Source organism: Necator americanus, chromosome III (genome assembly GCF_031761385.1).
Source record: "Necator americanus strain Aroian chromosome III, whole genome shotgun sequence".
Taxonomy (NCBI): domain Eukaryota; kingdom Metazoa; phylum Nematoda; class Chromadorea; order Rhabditida; family Ancylostomatidae; genus Necator; species Necator americanus.
The window spans coordinates 36,380,150-36,400,200 of NC_087373.1; the positions used below are offsets into that span (position 1 = coordinate 36,380,150).

Below are 20,051 nucleotides of genomic sequence, written 5' to 3' on the forward strand. Positions count from 1 at the left end.
AGCTCCACCATTCTGCTCCACTTCCGCCCGTATTTTCTTGGATTATGGGGCTATTTTTTAATATAATGATGATTTCAGTTACTAGTAAATAAAAAATGCTAATATGTATTTTACTTGAGAATATTCTACTGAATTGATATTCTAAAAAATAAAATAACACGTAATTAAATAAAAAAAAATAGAAATGAAACAAAAATGCAATGATTTTAAAAACTAAATGGGAAATAAAATATAAAATAAAAAAAGCAAAATTTTTTAAAGTTCTTTAAAAAAAAAACTTCGAAAATATTTTGCTCGTTTTCCTGCAAATTCTTCTCTTTTTTTTTCTTTCTGAAATCTCCTGACTCATTCCTCTATGTACATAGGTGTGAGTTGTCTTCTCCTCATATAGATATGTACATCTTAGCGATGAACAATAAAAAAAAGAAATAATATTTGAGTGTGAATAAAGTAAAGTTTTTGCGGAGATTTTTTTAGCTGATTCATTGCCGAACATTAACAGAAACGGGGGGTGTTTTGCTTTCGATTGGACATACTTCGTGTGGTGGTTCGTTTCGTTGTTTAAAGTGCACTACGTCAGTTGTCAGCTGATCCGTCCTCGCCGTTCTCGCGCGACGACAACGCAGTTCCCGCTAATTGTGTTCATTGAACCGTTTGTTTCACCGTTAGAGATGTTATTCACGGGGCGCGGCACGGCACCGCTACTGTAGGAGTCCGGAGAACGGAACGACCGGAGCAGAGCAATATATTACGACCTTAGTTAGAAAGGCGATAACGGGGGAAGAAGAACAGGTGATAGCGACGATGACAAACAGCGTTGCAGTGGTGAACAACAAGAAGAAGAAGAAGAAGAAAAAACTCGCCTATGGAATGTTCTGGAATTCGCCGATTTTTGCTGAAATGAACTTTTCCGTTGGGCATGGGGATTCTAATTCTTCTTGACAACGAACAGAAAACGATGAATCAGGAGATTTCAGAAAGAAATCGGAAAAAATCAGGAGATTTCAGAAAGATTTCAGAAAAAAATAGAAGACGATTTTTTTCTTTTTAATTATTGTCATTATTGTTATCATTTAATTGTAATTTTCCTTATTCTGTTTTCTTTCCTTTTTTCCCGAAATCACAGAAAATTAGCCTTCGATCGCATAATTTGACCTACGTGAATCGATCTATCAGTAGTGGTCATAGAAATTTTCCTCGTTGAAATTCAGACAGCAGCGTCTCCCTGTAGATCAAATGGAGTGGATTCCGAGAAATTCTCGAATTTTGTTTAGATACAGGGTTAATTAAAAGGATATCGCTGTTGCTGTGACTGTGGCGTGCGTAAAATTTTAAAACGTCGCTAATATCTATCTAATTTTAAAATCTCGCTAATATCTATCTAATTTTAAAAATATTAAGGATAAAATATGAAATATAGTTATATCTTTTTTTTAACCTATAGGATATCGCTAATTCAATAATTCTCTTTTTTTTTAATCTAAAAGAAAACGTGAAAATAGACATAAGATAAGAGAAGAAGAAGAGAGAAAAAAGATGAAAATGGAAACGAAAAAAAATGAAAACGGACAAATGGAGGAGAAAAAATCAAGAAATAAATAAAAACAAATTACAGATAATTTCACATTCAGCATTGAGCAGAGAACTTGTTCTGGATTTTCTTGATTTTTTCTCCAGGAGAAAAATCCAAAAGAAGACATAAGAAGTACGAAAGAGGACTAAAATGCTTTTAAAAAATTGTAAAAAAAAAACTTTTATAGAAAATTAACAAAAAAAAAATGAAAAAGGAGTAACAAAAATAAAATCTAAGAAAAATAAAATCCTTTCAAAGTTTTTTCCATTGAATAAAATACATTCTTCCTAAAGTATTAAGTGAAATTGTGTACGCAACCTGATTTTTCTCAAGTTACTATTGGAAATCTTGTAATTTTTGCTGAAAGGAGGGTTTTCCTTTAGTTCCAGCTATTTCTTAGTTACAGCTTGGTTAGTTACAACTTATTTCTTTGAATATTATTCCTTTTTGAAATTCTTTTTGGAAATCTTGAATCCTCCATAAAATTTTTTCCATTTTCCTGGAAGAATCATATCAACCAGTTTCTTGAGAGGACACGATACGTGAAAGGAAAACAAGGACGAGTCATCCGTCGATGCTATTCACACCTCGTCGCTGAGTTTTTTTCGTCGGCGATAATTCCTAAGCTCTTCAACCACCAGCTGTCAAACACAGCCCCGTGTTCAGCCCCGTATTGAGTCATCCGTACCGGAAGACATCGGCAGAGGTGAGTGACGGCGACGCTGGGAGGGGGCGCGCGTTTCGGGAATCCGGGGACCGCGAAACTGTGTCGATAGGGCCACGGTTTTTCATGGAACTCAAGAAGATCGAGGATTTCTTTCTTTCAAGATTTTTGTTTCGATTTCGAGATTCTCGATTTCTCATGGAACTCATAGAGACATGGCGACGAATTTTTTATTATCATTAGATTTTTGGCAGTAAGACAATTCCAAGCTTTTTTTTTTTGCTCAGCATCATAGATTTATTTTTCTTTGATACTTATTTTCTTTTTTTCTTTAGGCTTCTTTTTTAAAACCATTTAAATGTAGTTCTTATCACCATCTGTCCTTTACTTTTTATTTTGTTTTTTATTTTTTGTTTATTTTTATTGGGGGGTGAAAGGTTTGGTTGGCACTGGGGCGGTCTCGAACCATCGATCGATCACGCAGTCCCAGCGGAACCTTTTACCGACTGCGCTACAACCGCTCCTATTCATGATATAAAAAGTAAATTTCTAAGGAGTTTCGTCACATTTTGCGTTTTCACAAAAACTTGCGTTTCAATATTGGATAATTAATTAAGGGCAAGAAATTAAAAAAATAATTCTCGGAAATTATCGCGACCACTAAGCATCGACAGCTTCTGATTTTTTTTAACTCTAATTTTTTATCTTTATTTTATATGTATGCGGTTTATTTATTTACTTAATATTCCCAAGAAAATTCTTAGTCTACAATCAGCAAAGAATTCCTCCCAAAATTATTATCAACAAAGAATTTTTCTTTTTATAAAAGTTATTATCAGCAAAGAGTTTTTCTTTTTCTAAAATTATTATCACCAAAGTATTGTCACCGGGGAATTATGCCTACTCGACAAATTTGATAACGGATAGTGTTCAGTTTTTTTTTTTCTCTTATGAAACGAAATTTGCAAAATTTGTTATCGTGCTATATCGGCTGTAAATTATTTGCATTTTTCTTGAAGAGTCGTGATTGGATTTGTTTTCTGATGCTATGCCGACCGAGCTACCCTCCAACCGCGGTAAAACGCACGCACGCGCGCACGCGGCGCGATAAACGTCGCGATCCGCGATCGTCTCGAGGGGAGTAATGCAAACTTTAATTTTAAAAAATTAAATAATAATAGTAAGAATGCTATGAATGATAGAGAGATCGAAGTATTTGGGAAATTCCTTTTTCATCATCCCCCGTTACGGTACAGGGTTGTGCAGAGTGCAGTTGCAAACTCCTTTTGCGATTACTCTTCAACCACCGGTCATCAATCGATATTCACCAGTTGGATACGGAAGCGGGTTCGCTGATGAAACTCTGCTAGCGGCCTGAAGTTTTTTCTCTTTTTTTATCTGAACGGCTGTAAACAACTTTATACCTCTAAGAAATCTAGTTTTAATGGAATTTTATTCTCAAGAGAGAATATTCCAAGAAGATAAATAATTTAAATAATAATAAAGAAATAAATAAAAATAAATAAATATAATAAATAAATAACAACAGTAAATAGAACGTTTTCTCCTTATATTTATGCTAACCGTTTGAATTTAAGAAAAAAAGATTCGAAAAGTATGGACTCCTGTTTTCTATAACGATGGAATTTTTATATAAAGGAGTTTTATTTTCAAGAGGGAAGATTCCAAGAAGATAAATAATTTAAATAATAATAATAAATAACAACAATAATAAGTAATAATAATAATAAATAATAGTAAATAATAAATAATGATAGTAAATAGAACTTTTTCTCCTTATATTTAATTTAACCGTTTGAATTTAAGAAAAAAAAAGATTTGGAAAGTATGGAAAGTATGGACTGCTGTCTTCTATAACGTGAAGAAAAAAATTGTCGATAAACAAGGTGTCCACCCAAAATGACATTTATATTGCAATATTTTTATTTTTTTCGGGGAAAAATTACGTGTCCGAATTGAGCTTCTGAGAAAATTCTGAGAAAATAAAAATAACAAGGTAGATAGGTTACTGAAAAAATTTCCTATCCAGTTCAACCATGTAAAATCCACTGGAGAAATTAAAAAGTGACTTAGAGCAGAATCAAATCGGTGAACCTCTTCAGATGAGGAAAATGGTCCTCGTTGGTTACGGTAAAGGCAGTTTTTCTAGTTTAACACTCGTTTCTGTTACTCACTTTTCTAAGAGTTCTGTGGAATTTTTGGAGGTGTTCTGGAACAACCAAAAAAGGAAACGATCAATAATAAAATTATTAGTGAGGATCTTTATTAATCAGTCAAATAATAAGCACATTCCTTCATTAATAGACCAATTTCTCTCTCTCTCTCGCTCCTCGATTTTCAATTTCTGGAATTCAAAGAAAAAAAAAGAACCGAACTTTCTAAATGTTAAGGGAATCATCCTCTACTCTTCCGGAATTGCGAAAGTTCGACTTTCCTTGAATCTTTGCATAGAGATTCTACTCTATTTTGACTATTTTGGATTAATGTTTCTATGATTCCCATATGATTAATGTTTCTAAAACTTGCTACAGTAATCCTCCAGAGAGAAGGCACATTTAGTGCAAATATGTATGTGTGGCTGACTAGTTTCAAGTGATTTCAAAGAGAAACTACTATTTTTTCCTGGACTTCAATGTATGTACGTGTGAGAAATGGGATAGAACAGGTAGAACTTGGTCGGTCGGCGGTCGTTATCCATCCTTATTTCCCGTCATTCTTCAACCTTTTTCTTCTCAGGACCTTCAAACGTGTTTTTCCCCACGCCGCAGGAAAACCGTTGCAGATGCAGATCGTTCTTATTATGTTAAATATATTGACTATGTCCAAGTGCATATTTTTACGATTGCGCATCTGTCGGTTGGGAATTCGAAAAATGTTCGCTTTGTGATTAAGAGATATGTATGCAATGGGTCTTGCATGGAAAACTTTAGCTAAGTAAATACTTCAATAGTATGCTTAATATATCTCTTTCCCCAATATCCTTCGTTTTCTGATGAGATTTGAAATTAAGAGCATTGACTCCAAATAAATGGCTTGCTCTGATTTTAATTTTGTAAAAATAAATAATAAAATTAAAAATATAAAACGAAGCAAAAATATGACAAATAATATAAATATAAAATAAAACTAAATAATAAAACTAAAACTATATCTAAATAAACTAACCATATAGAAAGCTTAGGTAGCTATTTTGTTATTGCAATACTCGAAAAAGGCTCTATTTTTATCTTCCCAGACGAATTTTTAATTTTTTTTTGTTCTACAAATAAGTAGGAAAAATTTATGGGACCACTTTTTTGTTCATACTTGTTGAAAAGTTTGAATTAATTAATATTACCAATTATTATTATGAAAGTACTACCATTTCTTTATTTCTCCGCAAACACTATTATTGATTGATCGGCCACTAACATTATCGATTTGTGATCCGGCACCCGCTTGTATCTAATTTTTTCTAATTCTTCTAATTAATTTCTTTTTCTTTTCAAAAGTAATTCTTAGTTTTAAAAAAATAAATTCGGTAAAAAAAATTCAAATTAATCCTTAAGTTTATTTGCTCACATTTCTCATTTTTGGCAAATTTTTGTTGCTCATTTTACCATATGTACTTTGGTTCCTATTGATTACTTTGAAGATTCTCAGCGTCGATTCACTTATTGATTTTTTCGAACATATTGACGGAAGAACAAATTCCCAGATATATCAAACTATTAGGAAATTTATAAAGCATGGCAACGAAGCTACAAGGAAAATAGACGTTGGTAAAAATGGATGCACTGTCTTCAAAAAAAAGAAAAAAAATAAAGTGAGGAGTCAGTATTTGTTCTAATTTTCTCCACAAAAAAACGAATGCTCAGAAAACATCATTTAAGTACTGTATACCTCTGAAATATTCACGTGTTTGCATAATTTTAACTAGTTTATTTTTTCTTAATTTAGTAAAAGTAAAGTAAAGTAAAGTAAATAAATAAATAAACGTAGAACGAAATAAAATATAAAATAAATAAATAAAGTAAAATAAATGAATAAGTAAATGCAGAACGAAATAAAATATTAAATATTAAATAAATAAATAAATAAGCAAACAAATGTAAAATATTTTCTGCTCCTTGTGGTCGAGAAAGCCTCTTCGTTCCGTCTTCATCGTCACACAATCGAACCTACAACAAACAGCTGTTTCCTCTTCACTCGTCCTATTTTTTTTTCTCCTCTGATCTCTCTAATCCTCTTTATCCATAGACTGAGATCCACTCAAACAAAAAATAAATTTTCCATGGACAAATGCTGCTGCTGCCGTGGTGCTGCGTTAGTTAGTGCATGACAAACAACGCTGTAAACTGCGGCTGCGGTTATCTGTATGCTCATCCAAAAAAATCCGGATATCACGCCCTATACAAGTGTCGGACATAAGCGCAAACATATCTCAAGCACTTATGTATGTAGCGGGCGCTCAAAGATGATCCCAAGAAATTCTCAAAAGAATTTCGGGAAGAAAAATTTGCGGAATCCGAAGGGAATATTCGGAATTTCTGACATATCCACGGACATCGGTGTGTTTCTCTGATGGAAGAAGGGAACTAAGAGGATGGATGGAGATTTTTGCGTTGAAAAAAAAATTCTGTTGTATTTCTGCGCCCTTACTGTACTATTACTGTTTTTATTCTCACAAAATTATTATTATGGTCTCATTGTGTCCAAGCGATTTATTGATCAGAAGGAGATCAAATCAATAACACCAACATTTATTTCCTGTTTTATTTCCAATGGGAATTACATGCTTCAGATTTAATTTTAAAACACGGAGCCGAAAATCGGAAGAAGTACACGAATTTGTGAAATCCATAGCTAAACTACACCTGGATGTTCAAGAACGAATTAAAATCAATAAAAATGTAATGTATTCTCGAAAAAGAGAGAAACTTGCTCGTTTTTTCCTTTGTTTTCTCCAATTTTTTCCTCTTTTCTTAATTACTCAAAGTAAAATTAAAATCATGTTGATTTTTCTTCCAAATTTTTTAAATTTAAAACACTTTCTTCTCTCAAAAGTAGTTGGGTCTAGCTACAACTGTCCTCGGATTTTAGGATTTCCTCTTTTCCTCGCATTCCTCAATAGTGTTTCTTTTTTTCTTTCTTTTCCTCAATAGTGTTCAAGCTTGAACGTAATTTCAACATTGTCTTTACATATTTCCTCATTCTCCTCTTTCTATTTCCTTTCTTATTTTTCCCCCTATTTTTTTCCCTAAACTGCCTTCCCAGTTGGTAAATTAATTAGCAAACTATTTTACACTCACGATCTTTTCTTTTTTATTGTTTTTTGTTTATTTCTTTTCCTTTGTGTTTTCTCTTTTCACAGAAAATCTTCCCTACAATTCCGTTCCTTCTTCTTGGCTATCCACAATCGATATTTTTTTTAGTCACCCGCAAATTTCGAACAACTCCGTCACCTCGTACAGCACAACAATGAGATACTTCGAGAGGTTATTGCCGCATTTGAAGAGAAGTATGGGTTTTTTTTTCATTTCCACATCATGGCAGATTTTACAGCCATTGACGCAAAAGTGGACTTTTATGCGTAGTAAAACGAGTTGCTAGTGGTGGATTTAATCTCAGAAAAAAATTGCGCTACAATTTAAAAAAAATCCCCTGAAATATGTATCGGCACATGGATGAAATTTTTGGTTGAAACCGCCAAACATACAGGCCATCTCTAGTCCTTATGTTAGTCTTATTAAATTTAATAAAAACTATTGATCTCCCAATATGTCTTTTTTTTTTACAAATCTTCGGAAGAACTTGGTTTTTTGTAGCGAATAGGTTGTGTTTTGAAGAATTTCATTCGATCCAATTCGTACACGAAGCGGACCACTACTCTTTTTTTCTACCTCTTCACTACTGTTTACTGTATTTGTTTCCCGTTGGGTCATTGCTACATTCTTTTTAGCAGCTCATAAATAAAAGTAAATAAAGTAAGCAAATAAAGCAATAATAAATAAGTAAACAAACTAAGCAATAATAAATAAGTAAATAAAGTAAATAATAGTAATAAATAGATAAATAAATAAATATTCGACTAATTCGAAACACGATTCGAGACGTGCATAGTCGAATATCGTTCGAAGAATTTTGAATGAGAAGGCTTTTATTGCAACGTTACTGATTGTCATTGATTGGTTGATCTATTTCACAAAGAAAATCTTTAAAAATAGCCAGTCAGGAGAGATTATTTTCTGTACACGATCCATCTCACAAAGAAAATCCTTGAAAATGATCTTTCATAAAAAAATTTTCATACTGTAGAACAAAATTGTAAGAGTATTGGAGTAGAAATTTGATAGATCTCCATTTCGACTCTAACTCTTGGACGGAGTGAGGGATAGGAAGGCACAAGCACGTAGGTAGTAGGTTAAATATGAGGAATTCACTCCTGAGGCTCTTCAGAAGGAGAAGTGAAAAAGAATGACTCAGTGAATGTCTTTAAAAACAGCTTTTTTTAGAGATATGAATAAATAAAAAAATGAATAAATTGATTTTATTTTTTTCACTGTAGTATAGAACTGTAATATTCTGTAGCAGGGGAATGCCCTGTCAGATCATCATCCGTTTATGGTTTGAAGAGCCAGTCTTGTTGTCCGAAATTTAGGCGAAATTCTACATAGTGAGCTCTCTTCCATCTTATTTTTGTTTTATTGCACACCTGAAGGTGTTTTCAGTAAATAAATAAACAAATAAATAATAGTGTAGGAGTAGGAATTTCCGTTTTGCTTCTGCTTTCGAATGGAATGAGGAGTAGAAGCTACAAAGTAAAAGGTTAAAAAAGAAGAATTCACTCCTGAGGGTATCCAGAAAGATGAGCGAATAAGAATGATGCGGAGAAAATCCTCAAAAAAAACATCTTTTTAGACATACAAATAAATAAAAAAAATGTGAATATGCAGATTTTTTACCGTAGAATAGAACCGTAATAGTGTAGGAGTAGGAATTTCCATTTCGCCTCTGCCTTCCATGGTCTGAGTCACAAAGCCACAAATAAGTAATAGGTTAAATAAAAAGAATTCACTTCTGAGCCTCTTTGCAAAGGACTGAATAAGAATGAGGAAATAAAGTAACCTTAGCTACGTATTTATGGATGATATCGATCGTTTCCAGAGCCGCACTCGATTTCCACTATTCGAAGATGTTGAAAAAGATCTCAGCAAATCTACATAAGGCCACTCATCAAGCGGAAAGGTATGAGGTTTTTGGAGGAGAAAAACTCGTCTCGTCATACTCGTCCACTTTTTTTTCTCGTCTACTTCTCTGCCACTTTTCTCTACATTTTTTCCTTTTGCTTTTATTTTCCCTTATTTTACTTTTCCTTCTCTATTACATTAATAGATTAAATGGAAGGTATACATAAAAGGCAGATTGGAACGACGGTTTAGAAATTTCACTTTTTCAATTTTTTTCCAATTTTTTCTTCAATTTCAATTTCAAAGTTTGAGAAAATCGCCGCCTAGTTCTACATACAATCCATTTTCTTCAATTTAAAATTTAAAACTCGAGAAAAACACCGGCTACTTCTACATACAATCCTTTCATTCAATTTTAATTTCAATATTTGAGAAAACTGCCAGATTCATAGTTCTAGTACAATCCCATTAAAATTCTTCAAATGTAGCAATTTGGACTTGAATTGGTTCAGTGCGTTCCTGTTTATTCTATTTCTTTCACTCACCACAACCTCAACAATGTTTTCTTCATCCGAGGAAATGAGTGTTTTCATCTGGGAAATTTTCCTTTTTCTTCCATCCACCTAACGACTTGTTTAAAGATCTAATTAGGGTTATGACTGCTGTAAGAAGACGCCGCTCTCGCAAATTCCAACGCTCAAAGATTGCTTCAACCGATGTAAGATAAGAAATTCGGTCTGGAAAAATACAATAAAACAATAAAACATAAATGACTTAAATAATAACATAATAACCCAGTAAAACTAGTAATGGGAATTTCTGTAAGCCAAATCACAGGAAACTTTACATTGGTCAATTTCTAGGTTAGGTTTTCCCATAGGTTTTTTTCCTACAGGTTTCAGAAAACCTGGATATTTTTTTCTGCTCAGAGAGGCAATCTTCCTTAGCTCTTCTTAGTTAATTCCATCAAAATATTGGGTTTTCCCACAAATTTTCTCCCTACTTTCCTGATATTTTTTGTTTATATTTGTTTTTTATTCAACAACGAACGTACATTCCAATCAATAACGTAGTAATCAGAATAATCAATAATCTCCATCCATCGATGCAACCAATTGATGTTGATTCTTTTGGTTCAAACGGTCAGGATGCTGTGAATTAAAAGTTTTGATGAGATTGTGAAAAAAAACTTACGGGACAACCTAAAAAGGACTTTAGAAGAAGGAGCTCTGGAAAAGAAAAGAAAATTTTTCTCTTAAGAGGTTTTAAGCGATCGTAACGTTTCTCGTTAGATAGGATTAATTTTTTGTGTATTTATTTAGGATTTATTTTTGAAAAAAAGAAAGAGTAACTTAACAGAGAACGTATCTTGATAATCGATGGTGGTCATTAAACATTGTTCCTTAATAAATCCACAGGAAAAGTTCATTTGTGGATTTTCACCATATTTTTCGTTATTTTAGTAGCTTGATACTCTTTTTTTGAGCGAATATGATAGTATTTGGCTTTTTTTTCGCCAAACAAACACACAACAAGAAAATACCGAGCTTAAGATTCTTTTCCTAGGTACTGCAAAAAATTTCATTTTTTCCTACAACGTATAAGAATAGATTATGGTGATTGATTAAATATCTCGTGAAATCTAAGCGGTGAGGGAAACATTGTTCATTCTCTAGGATTTCCTGTGATTTCTCCTGAAAATTTCGCCCGTCATCGATGACGTCATGCAGAGAATTTCATTTCAGTGATATCGACAAAGGATGGACGTCCGTAGCCGAACAATTCGATGTGCAGGCCACTATTCATAGGTACTTTACATTAATAAACGTTATTTCAAAAGAAAAAATTGCTGAAATTTTTCTTCTTAAGTAATTATAAAAATAATAATAGTAATAATAATATTATCTTAATAATAACATCTGGTAATAATGATAATAATAATAATAATAATAATAATAATAATAATAATAATAATAATAATAATAATAATAATAATAATAATAATAAAATTTTAATTAAAGTTGATCAAAACTCTATTATAATTATTACTTTATTAAGTTATATTATATTATTTTATTATTATTATTATTATTATTATTATTATTATTATTATTATTATTATTATTATTATTATTATTATTATTATTATTATTATTATTATTATCAATAGTACAATATTAATAAAACTTTATTGTTTATTTGTTTATTTATTTGTTTAGTATCTACGAATCGTTTTCGCTGTTCAACTTTAGCTCTGCTTTTTTAAACATTTGTTGTTTATTATACTTTGGAATTTTATGTTTTGTAATTGTTATTTTTATTATTTTTTATCATTATTTATGTATATTATTCATTTATTTTATTTATATCTTTATTATCATTATTTTATTAATTTTGTATTTTATAATCGTTATTTTTATTATTTTAATTATTGTTTATGTATATCACTTATTTACTTTATTTATGTTATTATTATTATTTTATTAATTTTGTATTTTGCATGCTTTGTAATTTTGTAACTCGTAAGTACCTAATTAATTCGATTCTTTACTGTGTTAGGTTCTCCCATAGCTTCTTTCTAAGTTTTTTGACATTTTTATTTTTTTTATTCAACAACAAGGATAATCCAACCAACAATGTAGACATCAGAATACTCAGTAAACTCCGTCTATCGATTTTATAAAATTATTGATTGTTTTGGACTAGGACTCAAGCTACTATGAATTAAAATATTGACGACCGTGGAAGGAAATTTATGGGACAAATTAATACTTAATTAATTAATTCTCAGTGGCTAATAGATGTGAAACGTGTTATTTGTCGCTGTCCTCCTCTCTGAAATTCGCCATTCTTCATGCGGCATGAAGGGACAAAGGGCCGCCCACTTAGCTGCGGCACATCTCGCAGTTCTCCCAAGCGTTTTCAACATCCAGAAAGCAGTTACAATTCCTATATCCATCATCTTCCTTAACGGAGAATTCTTAACGGCTTGAATTTGCTGAACGCTTCTAATTGGATACGATTAGTTGTTGATGATGAGCGAACTTTTTCGTTACATTACCACAAATACGAGAAGCATGCGGCATTGAAGGACGAAGGACCGCCCACTCGGTTGCGGCACACTTCCCAGATATGTAGAAACCTCGAAATTTTCCGCTTAGTGCCTAAAGCGATTATCCGCATGAGTTGTAGGTAACATAAAATCTCATTATAACTCTATACAGGACCGTTCAATAACAATCGGCATACGGAACTAATCAATAGCCGTTTTTCCATGGTTGCCTCAATTTTTCATTTCTTTTCTCTACGCAAGTGTTGAGAAAATCAGTAGTATTCCAAGAATTTTCTAGGAATATTAAACGAATAATATATAATTACATAAATTCTACGAATATCTACTTCTATTTAGCAACTTGGGATCAGCGCTAACCGATGACGTCATACAACCGCTTCGATCGATACAGATCAGTGAGGCGAAAACGATCAGAGCCGTGAGTTCCGTGGATTATTTTTTCAACCAACTTCTCTCAATGTGTTCATATCATACGTATTGATTGTAGGCTGCAATATTCGTGGAAAGAGAGGCAAGAAAACTAAAAGAACGAAAAGATGCCACGTCTCGTACGAAACGGTTGTTATACGAGTGCAGTAAACAGCTGGAGAAACTCGAGCAGGCGAATGATCAACAACAGACTGGGGAGAGGGTGAGTACGTGATTGCGGACTGTACCACTGCCAAATAGGATCTGGAATTCATTACTGTCGAGTACAGGATAGACAACATTTTTTTTTACTTTACCGTAATATAGCAATGTGGAAAATGGAGCAAGACGTCAGAAAAAAAGTCTCGAATTTCCTCGACGTTCATTATCATTAACTCTTTGATTGAAGAGATTGCATTAGATTAGTTTCATTCCGATTTGAGAGGTATTGATTGATCAGATAGTGTGAACCTATGTGAAAAATAGGAAAAGGGTGCAATTAAGAGCCTTAAACTAGGTTGAAACATTGGTTTACTGAAACGTAAACGGTGATTCTGTTTCGGTAAAACTTTGGAAATGACCGATTAGTTCTTTTCTTTTATTCGTTCGGTGTGTTATGTATCAAATTAGATGTTCCTCTTTCAAAACCAAGAAGAATAATTTGTATATTGATTCTCGGATTTCTGATTTTTCTGATTTCTTTCTTAACCCTTTTAGCTATTTCAAGTCACATTTTGTAATTCCCACTTAAAAATCAATATCTTTGATTCTGCAAACTTTGATGGTGTTCGGATGGATCTTCGTTAGCATCTTTCTCGCTAATTGGAAATCCTGGAACGTGTCTTAGGTCGTTGTTTGCTTTTTAAGACTTCAATTGACGCTTCACTAAGAGTACAAAGGCTAAAACTAACATGAACTAGTTCCCATGTAGGTTGGAAAAATGAATAAGTACGTTTTTATTGATCTGTTGATTGGCCTGCCTGTTCAGAACCAACTCAAGAAGAGACGAATGGAGGAACAAGTTAAGAAGCAAGAAGAAAGTTACATATGGGAGACGGTCGATCTCGAAAAGCAACGCAGGTGGGCTCGAGAAAAAAATATGTATTGATTTTTTTGTGGAATTTGTCCGTGCTTATTTTCCATCAAAATTTCTCTCTTCTTTACAAAGACTTCTTTCTGAGAAAAAAAAAGTTGGATATCTTTCATAAAGGCTGGCATTCGCATTGGTATAGGTGATCAGAAGTTTCCAGAAGAATTCTAAATTTAAATCCTTGGTAAATTGTTCAATTACTAAATTTTCCTAGCAACTAATCCTATTTCATATGTGTTTATACTTTGCGATTCTATCGTCACGCAATCGATTTTTCAGATTAACGGAAGGTGTGTTGCGAAAAGGTGTTGAAAGTTTGGAGGCGGTGGAACGGCAACGTTTGGCTCATTGCCAAACCGCGCTCGGTCGTTATCAGCGGAAAATCGAGCAGCTCGGTCCGAATTTGCAGCAGGTGAGAGCAATGAGTTTTTCTTTCCAGATTTTTCCATAATACCCTAATTTTGCTGCCTTTTGGTAATGTTCTGAAGAAAAGAAACGCCCACGTTTTTTCTCCTGAGCTATCCGCGCTACTAATTTTATATAAACTACCTTTAGTTACATACTTTTCTCGTGAGATTTTTGTTTTTTGGCTGCTTTGATACAAAAAAAGTTAAGTTTGATGAGATTTTTGTTTTTATCGTTGTTTTGATACAGAAAAAAACGTGAAGACTTCAGCGTTTGGGCTATTTTTAAAGGGGTTACGGAGGGCTTTTGGGGCTTTTTGAATAAAGAAAAAAAAAAAAAAAACGATAACGTGGGGTTATGCCTGATTAAAATAGAACGATTCTTGGTTGCTACCTGATAGGCATGTGAAGACGTGTAGTTAGGCGGAGCCTAATTGGGGAAATCGCTACGATCTCGAAACGAAAAACTATGGACCAAGATAAAAACACCCAAAATTTAGGAGAAAAGATTTTTTTAGTGAAAAAAAATATTGCACAACAATAACAACGACGCAACAATCTCATCTCAACAAAAGTCCTACGAAATTCCAGATGTTCGATAGACATACGAATAATCTGGATGTAGCTGTACAAGCCACCGCAAATGATTATATTGCCGGAATTCATCCATCTACAGCGGCTGTAAATCATGTGATGCTCACGGATCTTTATGTGAGTTTTTTTTTCTTTTTTGCCTAATTTTAGTTAATTTACCATAGTTATTAGTTTTTTTTTTCTCTATCCTTTAGCATAATATTTGTCTTTATTTCTTCTCTCTGTAATTTGGAGTCTTTTTTTTCGCTGTTTCAAACTTTTCGTTGCAAAATTGTAGCTGAGCTACTTCTAGTTGTCGAGTTTTTGAGTTTTCAGAGTTTTTCAAATAACTTCATTATTTTTATGATTTATTTTAATGTTTATATTTATTTTCTTATTTGCATACATTAATTTATTTTACTTAATTAGCGCTGTAATTTTTAATAATATTAGTTTTGTTGCTTGATGTCCTGTTTGGGCAGTGTTTGTAAGCGCGGGAGAAAGCGCGCTCCACGGCCAAGATAGGGCGGTTGTGCGGTGCAATAAGTAACTGGAGTTGAACTCAAAACCAATAAAACCGTTTAATTTAAGAAAGCCTGGACTTTCTTCGGTGATGCACCAGATAACCTCAGAATTGAAATAACTATAGAATTATTCGATCGAAATAACAAATTTGAGCCGAACCGTAAAAAGAAGAAGAAAAGAATAAAATAAATAGATAAATAGCTCGAACAATGATCAAACCCGTTTATTTCTCTAGCAAATGTAACTCCGACAACGTTCGATTCACTCGTCGCTCTAACTCGTCCGCAAATCGATCGATACTGTGATCCCTGACAGTATCCTGTTGCAGTTCCGCACACTCCTTTTGTGCCTCTATTGGACACATCGATTTATAGTGGAGTTTGATGCCAAGTCGTTCTGGCACGTACATAGTTCCGGAGACGTTAGGCATAAGACGATGCAGCGCGAAATGATTGAACACAGTGGCCACGGTGGCTGTGCTAAAAATAGCCGAACTAATTTTTGTCATACTGTATTTACGGATTTGTGCAACTCACTTCGTCAGGCTTTTCCCGTAATTACGGTGATCGCTGGTTTTACGTGACCTCATCGCGTTACGTAGCATGTACATATGCGCGGGTCTTGACATGTCCACTGCTTTGGCGGGAAATTTAAACACATTCGAGAAGGACAGCGAACTGATCTGATCGATTGATTTCGTGGATTCGATAGTGGCTAGAAGTTCCGCGTAGTTCTCATGTTGTAGCGGAACAATCAACTCATCAATGTCCAGTATAAGGATGTAACGATGCGTAGCGATATGCCTGAAACACGTGTCCCATAAGTTGTGCATGGGGCAGCGGCGTCGACGTCGGCGTGCCACTGTGCGCTACGTCGGACTACACGATTGTGCGGTCGATGGTTCAAAACGCCCTAGGTCACCAAACCGTACGCGTTTCCGAGTAAATTTCCATATTGGATATTATTAGAGTTGAAAATCCCCTAATTTCGTGTTTATCTCTAAGTATTGACGTAATGTACCTTAGGATCAATCAATATCCTGCAATAATTGATTAATAATTAATAATTGTCAATAACTACTGTCAATAATTCTGTAAATATCTTGGATATGTTAAAATTGTAACTATGTACTAGTCAGTTTATGAAACTAAATTAATTTTTCATAGGAGAAAAAATTTGAAATAAGATCTTGTTAAAAATAAAGTTGGGTTACGGAATTTGTGGGTTTTCTTTTTTTTCGGGAGGACACAGGTCATAAATGGATTTTACGAGTAGAGACGAAATGACCCACCATTTTAGAAAAATCTAAATTTTATTTTGTTCTTTTCTTTTTTCACATTTTTTCTTTAGGAATATCTAAAAATAAAAATTTTACGTCTGCGCTCTTTCCTTCCTTCATTTAAGGATGATGACGCGACATGCGGACGGCTTAGGCGCGGCTACATGACTTATGCGAACCTTTGGCACACGAATAGCTGATTCTACTGAGGTGCCTTAGGTCACTTAGGTTACGGTATTAATAAGTAAGTAATAAGTATTAATAAGTAGGTAATAAGTATCGTCACCAACCTATAAAGACAATCGTTATACGGTATCAGCTCGTGACGTCTCTTTTGCTGCCGATTCCTCGCTATATATTCGCTTCTCAATAGAGGAAGATTAGGCGAATGACCTGGTAAGGTTAAAGGAATCTGTAAAAATCGATATCGACTCCTATTGATTTATCGGGAATCCGCCCGTCTACAAATTACCTGTACAAGTTTCCCTTGCTGTTCATAGTGGTCCAGGACACGTTGCACCTGATTGGATACGGTATATTTGTAAATGGTTACTGTAGATGCACCGAAAAGATATTGTGCTTCTAACCATTCCGCCAACCTCACGGAAATATCTCCCTGGAAACTATTACGGTTATCGATTACTGGCGATCGATCGATACTGATCATGCGCTGTTTTTATTCACCAATTCAATAGAGGCACTAGTCTCAATGGGACCTTAAGTGCCCGGCTATATTTTAATGGGACGTAAACGCCTCGAGATTTTTCTATTCCATTATTTCGCAAGCAATTACCACGTTCTTTCCTGGATGCTAAAATTTAGTATCACCTGAAAATCCATTCCTTTCACGCATACGGCCACCGCGTCTTTCGTGCGCTCCGATCGATCGATATGCACCTGAAGTGCTACGCGTTGCGCGCGACATGGCGCCGAGGTAATCGATACGTAGAGCTCTTTTGACGAACGTAATCGATTAGGTATTGGGCAGGAGATCAGATTAGAGATGTAGAAATGGTCCCTGGAAGAATTTCTCTGATCAGTCTCCAGAGTGGCAGAGTCGCCCTCGCTCTGCTTCCCTACCCATTCTAACAAAAATAACCTTGGGTCCCATGCACGTTGCCAAATCTCGCGTACATAGCCTTCAACCACAGCATATCGTTCACTGTCGAAGATATTACAGTACACTTTATGATGTATACTACGAAAAGATACGGTAAGCACCTGCAATGTGCTGCAATTCTATTTTTCTTCAAGCTATCAGATCCACAATTTGTGTACCTGAATGACGTCATGCCATGGATACAGTGAGTTTTTTCTCGTGTCCAAATAAGCGTTATATAAGTAGAGATTGTCGTTTTCTGTCCATTCATCAGTACTAACATCATTGAATCGATCGATACGACACCACCAATAGTACTCCACAACCGGTTGTTCCTAAATTCAGTAACTGGTGAATTTGTTGCAAACGCGCCACGTATGCATTCTGCGGCATGGTTTTTATCTGACGAGTCCTCCAACCACGTCAAAATTTCCGAGCGGGGGAGGTTTAAAAGCCAATGTATTGTAACAGATGGAGATTTGTAAATTGTAAAAAAAAATATTTGTAAACAAAAAACATCTAAATCAATCAACAACCGACAGAAATCAATAACGATAATAATGATAGCATTATTTAATCCATTTCATTTTTAAAAAATACGCCTAATTAAAAATCAATAATGATAACAATGGTCGCATTAATTAATCCGGTTAATTAAAAAAATACGCTTCGTTGAAAATCAATAATAGTGGTCGTACTAATTAATCCGGTTCATTAAAAAAAACGTACGCTTCATTAAAAAAATGAAAATTATAATAATGGTTAATTAATCCGTTACATTAAAAAAGTACTTTCTCCGATTATGATAAATGCTTTTAGCAATTAATCCAACTGACTGATAGTTGAGAACGTTACAGAAAATCGATAACACACTTCACAATCGATTAGTTGGGAATAGTTTCGACTAGGTTAAATTCCGCAAAAAAAATGCACAATAGCGCAAATAAAGAAGTATTATGATTTATTATTAGCATAATTAATTGCAAAATTATTAATATGATTATTTTAATGCATATTTTTTCCTTTTTTAAAAAAAGACAGTGGACGCTGTAGAACGTTCTGGAACGCGTTTGCGGCACGTTTTTTACCCGTTTCCGTACATTTGAAAATTATCGCACCTGTTCAACAACCGGACGTATCACAGCCTTGCCGGTCTGCATGTCATGCATATATCTCATCGTCTCCAGAGCGTAATCGATATCAGCGAGAAAATCGCTGCTTTGTCCCTGTATAGTGGAGAAGATGCTTATTGATCGATATCTGACGAATTGTCTGACGAATATGCGGGGTGAACTCACGTGTCTTACGGCTTCTTCCATCTCGATCATTTTCCGTTTTCGATAATCAATAGCTATTATTAGTATGGTGACGACAAAACACATTGCTGCCAATTTTCTACGTGAATGCCATGGTCCTTTAGAGCGCGACATGATCGCGGATCGAGGTGAACGGCCTGACGGTGACGGTGGCGAGAACGTTCCTGCGAAGAAATTCCAGGAAAATACAAGAAAATATAGTATATATAATAGTGCTTGCCGATCGATATTTGGGATTCAATACGATAGAAGCGTAGGAACAACAGCAAAGGAGTTGACTATAACCACGGTGATGGCATCGGGGTTACGGTACGTCACATGCAACGCTAATGAACTGGATAGAAGGTGTACTGTTTATCGACCATTCCGCAATTGTTGTGTTCCCGTCGCAGCCACCGTTCGTTCATTCGTGCGTAGTGCGCGATCGACGCGACATGCGACCTTGGCTCGTTTAGTTTAGGCGATTGAGAGGTGCGCGCGCGGTGTGAGGAACCGAATGAGGTCGTGTGGTGGATTGAATAAGGATCTCACACTACCGGTCTTGCAACAATAAGAGAAATTGAGATTTTTCGCGGAGAATTGACGAATTTATTCCAAAATTCCACCATCTGGAAATTCCACCGGAAAATTCCACGATCTTCCATGTTTTTTGTTCCCTTCGGATCAAATACGTTTGCTTCGGGTCTCGGACATCTACAATGCCCTCAAACCCCATTTCTTTCCGCTCAACGACCTTCCTTCACTGTAGACAACGCTGTGGCAGTTATTGATCGCTTCGTTTGTTTTTCTTCACTAAAAGTATACGTTTTGACCATGAACTCATTATTTATCACATTTGCTGCGAATAGAATTCCTTT

The 20,051-nt window shown here is 34.5% G+C and overlaps 2 protein-coding genes across 4 annotated transcripts in view; one reads left to right on the forward strand and one right to left on the reverse strand.

The window, feature by feature from the left end:
- RB195_012086 (uncharacterized protein) overlaps positions 1–20,051 on the forward strand; it is a gene marked incomplete at both ends in the record, with an annotated part of 29,291 nt that overhangs the window by 5,903 nt on the left and 3,337 nt on the right. For 2 of the 3 annotated variants that reach the window (XM_064193780.1, XM_064193779.1), the window contains 8 exons: positions 7,673–7,758; positions 9,405–9,485; positions 11,173–11,235; positions 12,837–12,918; positions 12,988–13,131; positions 13,897–13,988; positions 14,278–14,410; positions 14,994–15,113. In XM_064193780.1, the coding sequence (XP_064051361.1) occupies positions 7,673–7,758; positions 9,405–9,485; positions 11,173–11,235; positions 12,837–12,918; positions 12,988–13,131; positions 13,897–13,988; positions 14,278–14,410; positions 14,994–15,113 (801 nt within the window). Of the gene's footprint in view, positions 1–7,672; positions 7,759–9,404; positions 9,486–11,172; positions 11,236–12,836; positions 12,919–12,987; positions 13,132–13,896; positions 13,989–14,277; positions 14,411–14,993; positions 15,114–15,566; positions 15,690–20,051 lie in introns of those variants that run through there. The other variant, XM_064193778.1, reaches the window with a different exon arrangement.
- On the reverse strand, positions 15,724–19,308 carry RB195_012087 (uncharacterized protein; the record flags this gene model as incomplete). The annotated part of the gene is made up of 9 exons (XM_064193781.1): positions 15,724–15,979; positions 16,037–16,303; positions 17,070–17,191; positions 17,252–17,395; positions 17,608–17,797; positions 17,879–18,000; positions 18,058–18,213; positions 18,997–19,104; positions 19,177–19,308. The coding sequence occupies 9 exons, from the start codon at positions 19,306–19,308 to the stop codon at positions 15,724–15,726; spliced, it is 1,497 nt and encodes a 498-aa protein (XP_064051364.1).